The sequence below is a fragment of the Malaclemys terrapin genome, chromosome 6, assembly GCF_027887155.1.
Source record: "Malaclemys terrapin pileata isolate rMalTer1 chromosome 6, rMalTer1.hap1, whole genome shotgun sequence".
Lineage (NCBI taxonomy): Eukaryota > Metazoa > Chordata > Testudines > Emydidae > Malaclemys > Malaclemys terrapin.
Window position 1 is genome coordinate 93,427,657 of NC_071510.1, and position 12,100 is coordinate 93,439,756.

At 40.4% G+C, this 12,100-nt stretch overlaps 1 protein-coding gene across 1 annotated transcript in view; it reads left to right on the top strand.

Annotated features, from left to right (window-relative positions):
• Positions 1-12,100, top strand: part of ADAMTS6 (ADAM metallopeptidase with thrombospondin type 1 motif 6) — a 310,431-nt gene that overhangs the window by 242,467 nt on the left and 55,864 nt on the right. Inside the window, exons 19-20 of the mRNA XM_054031218.1 lie at positions 691-854; positions 2,479-2,617. Of these exons, the coding sequence (XP_053887193.1) occupies positions 691-854; positions 2,479-2,617 (303 nt within the window). The remainder of the gene's footprint in view (positions 1-690; positions 855-2,478; positions 2,618-12,100) is intronic.

Genomic DNA, 12,100 nt, shown 5'->3' on the forward strand with positions numbered 1-12,100 from the left:
ATTTAATATATATTTATCTTCCATGCTACCTGACCTCAGAACAGAATCACTGAGAAATCATCTGGGAAATGTGCAGGGTTTTCTGATTTTGAACTTTATTGTCTTTCTGGGTACATGCTTCTAAAGCAGTATACCAAGGATCAAAGATAAGGAAGTAAGAACTGCTTGGGAACCAGCTTTGAAACTCAAACTGCCTCTTCCTTGCTCCTACACACACACACTTCTATTGTGCCCACAAGGTTTGCATGTCCCACACTCCAAAAGGCAGTTACCAACATTTTGTTCCACTGTAGTGTACATTGCGACTCATACATTTAAGAGGCAAATCTAATTTGCATATACTAGAGCAGATTGCAGGTTTCTGTAGTACAGAGTGCACAGCCTATTGATACAACAAATTCTAGCATGCACCACTGTATCTCGATCTTCATGGCCTGTTCTTGCTGATACCTGTAGTCTGCAGATCACACCTGCCTACTGGAGATGATAGCCGAAGTCAGTATTGTAGATCTCCATGGGCCACACTTCGGTCATTCTGCCAAAAGGAAAAGTAGGTTTTAAACTACTTTGAAACCAGTGATATAGAACTAAAGTACACATACTTCTGTCACATTAGTAGTTTCATTTGCAATGGCTTCTCTATTATAAATGCTGCTTCCAATTTTTAGGTGGCTTGTATTTTTTTTTAAGCTTTAAAATCTGAAGAGGATGACTACTATATTAATGGTGCCTGGACTATTGACTGGCCTAGAAAGTTTGATGTCTCTGGGACAGCTTTTCATTACAAGAGGCCAACAGAGGAACCTGAATCTTTGGAAGCTTTAGGCCCTACTTCAGAAAATCTCATAGTCATGGTAATGTTATAATGAATATATTTCTGAACTCAAACATGATTTTATGTTCCAAGTAAGAGAGGGCAATAAACAGAGTAAAATTGCATGGAAAAAGAGTAGGGCTTGCCCAGCTCTTGCACTTTGAGATTACCTCTCACTCACCTCTTTGTCTTCCCAAAACTGATGGGATAGCTATGGTGATAAAGAAGAGAGCTAACAACAAACTGTTGTATTGCCAGGAGATCTACAGAAAATATCAGTGAAAATCCCACATGCCTCAGGCCATAGGGGGTATCCCTTCTAGTTTCATTTGCTTCTTGGTCCTCACAGTAATGACAACATACATTGAAAACTGGATATATGGTGTGGTCATACCTATTGGGGTGTATGAAAGTGTAAGGCAAGTTATATGACAATTGCATTGGGCTGTATTGTTATGCCCTTATTCACAACAGGTAATGCCTTACTCCAGAAGTAGCCCTCTTGATTTCAGTGGGTCTAATTATGGTGTGAGATATCATGGTCTGGCCCATAGTATATTCCCTGACTGTGGACATACCTGGCCACGCTCCCAACAATGTGAAGCCCGTTTTGCCTGTTCTAGCTGTGGAGAGGCTAGAAGTGGTTATGTGGAGGGGTGGTGTCTAATGCATTAACTACTTTTCTCATCAACTCAGCACCAGTGACTTCCCTACTGAAGATTATCCACCATTTTTCTCTCTCACAGAGGGGAGCATATACCTCAAAGTAATTTATAACTGGAGGCATGATGGGGTGAGATATATCTCTGAGACTCATCCAGGCTGCTTTTGTTAACATGTACTGTAGATCTTAGCAGCAGCAATAAAAAAATGTCAGGTTGGGGATTCAGGGCTAGATTGCTTTGAAAGCACAGCACTGTATTGAGCAGGTGGCATGTGGAAGTACTATGCTACAGCAGGAACCACAAGGAGAATTATTGATGGTTTCACCTGGTGATCTGTGGTGTTGCACGTGCAGCAGGAGCTCTGCCAGTCTATAAAAGGGACCAGTGTTCACTCTTCCCATATGCCCAGCCACACCACTGCCTGGTACTGTGGGAGTGGAGGAAATAGCTCCACCCTCGTGTATCTCTCTATTGGAAGCTAGTGCCATTACTGATGCCAGACTGGAGTATTATTCGTAATATTAATATTGTGGTAGTATGTAGAAGCCCTAACCAGGTAAGGGTCTTATTAGTTCCCCAGCCATGTTGTGGATAGTCCCAGCAAAAGAGCTCAATATGGGGGTTTGAAGATTGTTGCACACCTACACAGGGTCAGCCCAATAAAGTCCCTTAATATTATCTGGTCTTGACACCTCCTTGAAGTAATTTAACTTAATGAGGACCAGAAGATTAGAATTGTTAATATGTCAGAAACAAATTTTGCTGTTAAGAAAAAAAATTGAAAAAAAACAAAAACACCTTACACAATAGAAAAAATCTTTGTGTGCATGTTTTAAAAATTAGTCCAGATTTCTTTTGGGAATACCTGCAAGAACTATTGTGGCTTGCTTTATGACATTTCCCCCCTCTACAAGACATAACACATACCTAGATTAAATTCGTTGTAGTTGCTCTCTGCTTGCATATTTTAATGGTATAACCAGTTGTTTTCAACTGCAGATTCTGCTACAGGAACAGAATTTGGGTATAAGGTATAAATTCAATGTTCCCATCTCTCGTACTGGCAGTGGAGACAATGAAGTTGGTTTTGCATGGAATCACCTGCCTTGGTCAGAATGTTCTGCCACTTGTGCTGGAGGTAAGACACATATCAGGCAATCAAGCTGAAGGGTCAGTTGAATTACAAAATACACATTGCCTCATATTTGTTTAGGTAACTAATTGAAAACATTTATTTCAGGTCTGCTTCAAGCCTTAATTTAGTGAAAGAAAGTTTCTTTTGATTATCACATTGTATTTTGTTTATTTTCAACTTCATGTAATTTGTACAGATTTGTTGATTAAATACAGTACTTCTTGGCACAGTGAGTGTCTGTCGGCTGGTGCTTCTCCTGAGACTCTCTTGAAGCTGGCATGCTAGCTTTTCAAAGGAGCTTACTTGATAAAAGACATCTGAAGTTTTAAGTAAGGAAATAAACAAGACTCAGAAGGCAAATATAAGGTATCTGTAACAAAGGGAAGAGGGATGTAGTTCATATGATCTTAGGCAGGCCCTCCTATCCTCCAACCACCAAAGTTAAGGATGCAGACTGGCAACTTTTCAGTAGTAGATATTTCACTACTGGATGATACTTCCCAGCCCATAGCAGTATCTGAGATTCATTGGCTATTGGCAGTGGTGGGGGATTTGTGGGTTGTCCCATGTGAGTTCATCATGGGTGCCTTTTGCCCACAATTTACTGTATTCCTAATCCTCCTCCCTCTAGTGGCCACCAATGCAATTCTTAACCTCTGGCTGGGAAAGCAGGACAGTTGGCTTCCTTCAAAGCCAACACCATTGCTGCTGCATGGACTGGTGAGTAGAAGTGCTGTGTGAGCAGCATCTTTCTTCTCTCTGGAGACTAAATTCATCACCTCCACCACACACATCAATTTCAGAAGACAAGAGAATGAGAGTTTTAAATCCATTCCTGGCCCTTGGTAGTGCATGTCCCCATATCAAGGGAAATGCTTCATTTTAATTTAAGGGTGACTAATACTGGGAGGAGGGGGGAATTTTTTTTTAAATTGAACTCAAAGTACTTAAGTTCCTTTTCTTGCTTCTCAAGGTTTTTGTATTTAGAGCTTTCTCCCTCACAGTATCATTCTGCTAGATCCTGAGGTAGTTATTATTACTTGTTTATTGTTTACATTCCAACAGTATGCTCAGCATTGCACAGGACACAAAGAAAGATACAGATCGTTTCCTGTGGCGCTAACTAGAAAAATATTTGAGACAAAAATACACTGGGAGATCTAGAGGACGGTGCTAACTTAGTGTCTTTTTTGTTGTTTGTTTGGCATAGGGGTTTTTTTGTTGCATAATAGGCGAGTGACAGAATTTTTAGTGATCTACATTAGCATTTGTGAGCCTTGTAAAAGAATTAAGTTTTAAGGAGGAAGTTCAAAGAAAGAGGTAGAATGCCTATCTCATTAGGATAGAAAGGCAGTTCCAAGCATTAGGCAAGTAATGGCAAATCCCAGGTTTGACGTAGTGAGTCAAATCCTGGCCCTACTGAAGTCATTGGCAAAACTACCATTGACTTCAGTAGGGCCAAGATTTCACTACAGAGTCTTTTGTCATGGAAATGATTGTAATGTCACAAATTCATTACTATATAGGAGCAAGAGATTGGCTGTGAAGGAGCAAATCTTTGTTTAATTAATGATGCTAAAATATTAGTATTTAATCTGTAAACAGTGTATGAAAAATTGAAAAGTAAATGAATTGATTATGAATTTAAAAGTTTACCTTAACACAAAAGTCCCTTTTAAAGTAGTTAATGGTGGCTAAAACCAGATTCTTCTCTCTCTCTCTCTTCTTTCTTTCAGTTTAATGTGAGAAAGTGCTGTAGTGACTGATTTTCTTTAAGGAAATGAGGGCTCTGTTCAGGGAATAATTGTTTCACTGTAGCTATAATTCATATAGAAACTATCTGCTTTTCCCGTGTGAATTGTTTTTTTATTGCAGTTTATGAAACACCTCTTGCTATATACCAACAGAAGACAGGGATACTCAATTCAAAAAAGTGGCTGGGTCAGGGAAAAAGAGAAGTGAGGGAAATATAGTAACTAGAAAAAATAGGCTAAAAAAAAAAGAAAATATGGAAAAATCCTAGAAAAACTATGTGGCTTTGGTTATTTTATAGAATTCATTGTCTTGTGCAACCTTAATTTGGCCTCGTTGTGTGTATTTGTTATAATATAGTCTTTAATTAACATGATCTTATGCTATTTTTTCCACAGGATTCTTGCCTCATTCAGTGTATAGGATGGATAGTGCTCAATTAACAATCAGCTATTCAATATTTTGTTTTATCCTCATTGTTCAGTGTGTGGCCCTAGGTCTTATTTACTGCACACTATTTAAACCCTGTTATGACGACCAAATTATAAATGTCCTCACAGGCTTTTCTATGGCACTCATCACTATGGTATGTGAGTGCTTCAAAAGCATGAATTAATATTCACAAAAACCCCATGAGGAAAGGACGAGGTATTATATCCATTTTAAAGATGGGGAGCTGAGGCACAAAGAGATTAAGGTCAAAAGTATCCTCATTTTTGGGTGCCCAATTTGAGATACCTACGACCTGATTTTTCAGAGTACTTAGCATTATATAGCACTTTATATACTGAAGCACATGAATTTCAGTTGCCGTTGTGTGTGCTCAGAACTTCTGCAGTTCGGGCCCCAGGGTCTCATGTTGGGCACCCAGAAAATGAAAGACACACAATTGGTGACCACCTCTGACTTGCCCAGCATCACGTAGCAACTCTGTGGCAGAGGCAGGGATGGAATCCAATTCTCCAAGCCCGCATTTAACTGTCTTAATCACAAGACCCTTCTTTCTGTTCCAGAAATGAATCCTCTACCTAATTTACTCACACCTTCCAATCTCTGAATAAAGGAGGCAGGGGTCTTACAGACAACAGCCTGCTTTACAACACAACCCCAATTCATCCCCAGAGCAGATCCATCCTGTGTACTGAATGAGGCAGGGGTCCTGTGGAAAAAATAGCATGTGCTGCTATAATTAAAGACAGTATCATAATGGGTACATACAAGGGGGCTGAGTTATGGTTACACAAGCTTTTATTCCCTCCACATTTGAATCAGACAGCTTCCTCCATTACGTGGGTGCCAGCAGGGGATATCATTGGCAGCACAAGAGAGACAAGCTCCCTGGTCTCTGTTTCATTGCCTGGCCCTACCTTGGCCCAGAGCCCCAGTGGGTGAATGTCAGGCCGGGGGGCCTCAGGGGAGGGGGTGGACAGGCGTGAGAGTGGGAGATATTTGGGGGAGGGAGCAAAGGTGGCAAAAGCTTAAAGCCATCTTTACACTCCTCCAAGTCTGGGAGTATAAATTAGAGCAGGGTGCTTTAATTTACACAAGCTGGTAACAGTCCCCTGTTGGCCATTACATAGCCAAGGATTGCTGGAGCACAAGGCGCTCCTGCCACACCTCCAGTATGCCCTATATGCTAAAGCAGTAGTTTTCAACCTCTGGTCCGTGGACCCCTGGGGGTCCACAGACTACGTCTAAGATTTCCAAAGGAGTCTGCACCTCCCTTTGAAATTTTTTAGGGGTCCACAAATGAAAATAGATTGAAAACCATTGTGCTAAAGGGGCTGGTATAGAGCCGACTATATGCCAGCCAGGAATTATCCCATGCCAAGGGAATCTCCAGATGCCTTATTAGGGTGGTTTTCCTGAATGGTACAAAGAACTCAGAGCTGGTCCTGAGGTTCTGACCTATGAAATGTGTATACTTAACACCTATCTTGCATAAATACTCCTAGGCAAAGGTTGCATGAATCGTTTAAAGTTAAACTGGATAAAACACTGAAGGATATACTGTAGGAAACAATCTTGGAATACCTCTTACAACTTTTTTATCTCTAATTTTCTGATTTTGCAAGATGAGAAAAAGTTAGCCAGGCTTAATACATTTCTTGCATTGCTTTTTGGTGGAAGGTAGTTCTTATGAGGTAATGTATTTTGATTGAAATAAGGCTGTTAAATGAAAAGTGTTGGAGGATATGATATTAAAAATATCTGTGTCCTCTGTCCTTTTTAAACAGAGATCCAAACTGTATACAGAGATCCAAACTGGTCTTTTTGTCATTTATCTAAAAGTTGTTCCTCTTTGAATTGCTGCTGTGGTCCAAAACACTTGTCTGCTCAGTGATATAGACAATGCTGCTGGTTAGAATAGATTACTTGGAGTTGAGAGTCCCAACTCAGTGTGTTTAACCTTGGCAAATAATGCAACCTTTCCATTAATTAGAGTGGGATGGCTAATTAATTAATGCTTATGTGCTGTGAGATTCTGGAACGAAATAGGTTAAGGATTATGAGTTTTCAAGGATCTTAGAATCCAAAAACCAGGATGCAAATGGCAAAAATTAGTGAATTAGAGGCTTTTCTGTTTATATTTATTCTAATATATACCATTAAAATGGCCCAGGTTCTATATGTGCTTTGATGTCATTCACCTTTTAGAAATTCCAGTCAAACCTTAGATAAAGGTGATTGTGTCTTCGTTATGATGGCCTCAGGTGTGGAACAAGCTCCTCTATGGCATCCATTTTAACCTATTCACTACACAGTTAAATAACATCTTTAAACATTTTTTTCAAGTGTTTTGTTGGTTTCATATTTAGAATTTTTCTGTGTAGGATTCTGTTTATCTTCTTTGGGACTAGTCCTTCAAACACTTTCTTTGTTGGGCAGGAAGTGCATCCTCTTTACCCATGTTTGTCTGGTGCAGGAGTGACTGGATACACACATGAATTTTTGCAGCGGTTTTAAAAATTACCTCTATAATTCATCTGCGTGCATGTTCTGATTTCCTAATTTACTCACTATACCTTTCGCAATATAGCCCTAACGGGTTAATCCAAACCCATAACAGTGAATTATTTCAAAGTTAAGACTCAGCTACCACATTTGTGGGACCTGTACATTATAAAAGATGTGTTAGAAGCTTTGTGTAAAACAGTAGGTAAGCACAAAATGACAAGTTGAAAATAGAGTTTCAGCCTTACCAAGACTCACTGGGATGGATTCTCATCTGGTGTAAATTGTCATTGTTCCATAGACCTGTGACGGTTTGCCCCAACTGAGGATCTGCTCCACCATGTTCTTTCTTTACTTTATGATAGTAAAAAGAGATAGTGTCGTATAAGTATCCAGGATACTTAGGCTTGGTCTACACTACAGACTTATGTCAGTATAACTGTGTCATTCAGTGATGTGGAAAATCCACACCCCTGAATGTTAATGACACTGTTATACTGACCAAACTCCTAGTGTAGACAGCACTATGTTGACAGGAGGGCTTCTCCCATTGACATAGCTACCACCTCTCAGGGAGGTGGAGTGCCTATGCCATCGAAGCACTTCTGTCGATGTAGGTAGTGTCTTCACTAAGTGCTACAGTGGTGCAGCGGCACCACTGCAGTGCTGTATGTAGACAAGCCCTTACATTCTGTTTTTTCCATAAAGAAACATCTGTTTCAATTTTAAATACTCACACTCCATTTATGTAGCCTTTGGCTGCAACTGCATTAACAATTCACTTATGCCTTCCACATATCTTTTCCCCTTGGACTGTGTTTCCTACCTTTTCCTCACCCAGAGAGAGTCAAAATGTTGTGTCGTGCAAAGGAACTGACATTGACTAGTCAGCAACTTCTCTGTCAGCACCACACCTGCCAGGACACCTCTCAGCCATGCAGATTTTAACCCTGGGAAACAAGAGAAACTCAAACAGTTCTTGGAATAAGAAGGAGAGGCAACATTTATCCTTGTCCCTTTTGATTTTTTTAGGGCTGAAGGCTACAGCATTCCATAGTTTTCCTGAAAATCGTTATTCACCAAGTCAATTGTTTTTAAATGTGCCCTTGTTTTAAGAGCAGAAACGTATAATATGTATTATCTGGAAAGATTCTCTCTTCTTTCCTAAAGAAAAATGTAAAGCATTTTTCTAATTTTTAACTTTTCTTCTATTATTTTTGCAAATCAGCAACAATCCCAATATGTATGCAAATATTTGAAACCCGTTAAAGAGATGAGATACAGTTAAGTAGTTTATAAAGCAGTGGAATGAAAATCCCAGATTATTTCAATACAATGCAATATGCAAATTGTAAATCTACTTATAATGAAACTCATCATATAGGTCCCAATTCACAAAAGTATCACTAGTCATGAGATAACTTAAGCACATACTTAACATTAATTATGTACTTAAGTCCCATTAAAGTCAGTGTTTCACTGTATCTGAGTCACTGAGATTTAAACACATGATTAGAGTTAAGCACGTGCTTAATGAGGCTAATGAAGAGTTTAGGCATAGTGACAGGGTGGCTAATGGGAATGAGGACAAACAGCTTAATGGGACTAAATCAGGGGACCTGGATAAACTCCATCCAAGAATATTAAAGGAACTGGCACATGAAATTGCAAGTCCAATAGCAAGGATTTTTAATGAATCTGTAAATTCAGGAGTCATACCATATGACTGGAAAATTGCTAATATAGTTCGTATTTTTAAGAAAGGGAAAAAAAGTGATCCAGGAATCTACAGGCCTGTTACTTTGACCTCATTGGTATGCAAGGTCTTGGAACAAATTTTGAAAGAGAAAGTAGTTAAGGACATAGAGGTTTAACGGTAATTGGAATAAAATACAACATGATTTTACAAAAGATAGATCGTGCCAGACAAACCAGATCTCTTTCTTTGAGAAGATAACTGATTTTTTAAACAAAGCAAATGCAGGAGATCTAATTTACCTGGATTTCAGTAAGATACAGATCCACATGGGAAATTATTAGTTAAATTGGAGAAGATGGGGATTAATATGAGAATTGCAAGGTGAATAAGGAATTGGTTAAAGGGGAGACGACAACAGGTCATATTGAAAGGTGAACTGTCAGGCTGGAGGGAGGTTACTAGTGGAGTTCCTCAGGGATCAGTCTTGGGACCAGTCTTATTTAACATTTTTATTACTGACCTTGGCACAAAAAGTGGGAGTGTGCTAATAAAATTTGCGGATGACACAAAGTTGGGAGGTATTGCCAATATGGAGGAGGACTGTAATATCATACAAGAAGATCTGGATGACTTTGTAAATTGGAGTAATAGAAATGGGATGAAATTTAACAGTGTAAAGTGCAAGGTCATGCATATAGGGACTAACAAGAATTTTTGCTATAATCTGGGGACATATCAGTTGGAAGTGGCAGAGGAGGAGAAAGAACTGGGTATATTGAGTGATCACAGGATGACTATGAAAAAGGCGAATGCAGTCCTAGGATGCATCAGGTGAGGTATTTCCAGTAGAGACAGGGAAGAGTTAGTACCATTATACAAGGCTCTGGTGAGACCTCATCTGGAATATTGTGTGCAATTCTGGTCTCCCATGTTTAAGAAAGATGAATTCAAACTGGAGGAGGTGCAGAGAAGGGTTACTATGATGATCCAAGGAATGGAAAACCTATTTTATGAAAGGAGACTCAAAGAGCTTGACTTGTTTAGCCTAACCAAAAGGAGGCTGAGGGGATTGCTGTCTATATATACATCAGAGGGATAAATACCAGGGAGAGAGAGGAGTTATTTAAGTTAAGCACCTATATGGAGACAAGAACAAATGGATATAAACTGGCCATCAACAAGTTAAGGCTTGAAATTAGGCAAAGGTTGATAACCATCAGAGGAGCAGAGATGCGGCACTTCCCCACTCCTCCCCCTCCCTCCCAGCACTTCACGCTTAGGACTTTCTGGGAGGGAGGGGTAGGAGCGGAGACACGGCACTTCCCCGCTCCTCTCCCTCCCTCCCAGTGCTTTGCGCTTAGGACTTTCTGGGAAGGAGGGGGAGGAGCAGAGACACGGCGCTTCCCCACTCCTCCCCCTCCCTCCCAGCGCTTCCCCCACTGCCAAACAGCTGTTTGGCAGCACTTAGGACTTTCTGGGAGGGAGGGGGAGGAGTGGGGAAGCGCCGTGTCTCCGCTCCTCCCCCTGCCTCCCAGAAAGTCCTAAGCACGAAGCACTGGGAGGGAGGGGGAGGAGCGGGGAAGCGCCACATCTCTGCTCCTCCTCCTCCCTCCCAGAAAGTCCTAGACACTGCCAAACAGCTGTTTTGAGGCACTTAGGACTTCCAGGGTAGGGGAAGAAGTGGGGATGCAGCATGCTCTGGAGTGGGGGTGGGAAGAGGTGGGCCTGGAGTGGAGCAGGGACAGGAAGAGGCAGGCCTGGAGCATTCCCGGCAAAGTCAGTGCCTGTTCTTCTCCAGGGAAGCTGCCATTGCTGCTGCGAAGGTGCTTCCTAGCGTCCTTGCCTGCAGTGGACTGTGCCTGTGTGGGGTAAGCCAGGGGCACTTCCCAACCACAGTACAGTACAGTACCGTACAGTATATAATGCCTTTTGTCTGCCCCAAAAAATTTCCTTGGAACCTAACCCCCCCGCATTTACATTAAATCTTATGGGAAAATTGGATTCGTTTAACATCATTTCACTTAAAGTTGCATTTTTCAGGAACATAACTACAACGTTAAGTGAGGAGTTACTGTATAAATTCCTGAGGAGTTCTTTATTTTTTTCCCTGGAAAATATTAACAGACATGGAATCAAATCTGAGATTTATTTTGCTATCCTCCTGTATTTAGCCAGAGACAGGGTTAGATGTACTTGCAAATATTTCCATTTGTGGTTGTGCACCCAGCACAATGAGGCCCTGTAAACTTGTAGGCAGATTTACCCCCTGGGGAAGTCCAAATAACATACAAACATATTAGGGAGGCACTCAGATACTATGGTAATGGGAGCCAGTTAAGTGTTTGAATTGATAGAGACAAAAATACAGGAGAACACTGGAGAACTGAACCACAGAATGTGGGGTATACAACTAGACAGTGCAAGTTTATATTTAGAGAGAAGAATAGAAGAGGATAGAACAGAGGGAACTGAGAGCATTCATCATCCAGAATGGGCTACGTGCGCTGAGCATTGGTTTTTATTTCAAGCATTTCTTTGCAGCTCACCACAAGCTCTTTTTTCATATGGCATATGAAATTTTTAGTCAACAAACTGTGATAAATAAATTGATTGTTGGCTGCTTTTCTTCGTTGAATGACTGGTGCCCACTATGTTTTTATTCCATGCCCTCAGAAGAATTGAAAAATTGTCTCTGAACAAATAAAACATACATTTTCCTTGCTGAGGGCAAGTATGTTTGGCTGTGTGATGAATATCTTGTAATCTGATGAGAGAGCTCAAAAAGTACATCTGGGTTAACCAGCATGCAATAGTTTTAGTGATGCAAAATTCACCATGTATTGGTATTGGCATCTTTATAATTAACCATTGCAATTGCAAACCACAATTTTTGGGGGTTGCTCTTAAAAATAGATATAGCATCTACATTCCTGCAATTTTAATTTAAGAATAAAATGTGCCCTGTGTAATTTAAAATTTGGCCACTGAAAGTCATGCAGACTATTTGGAATTGAAATCCGCAAAACATCTGCAAATCTCCAGGGAATATGGTCATTAAACTACTACAGTTTTGTTTTCTA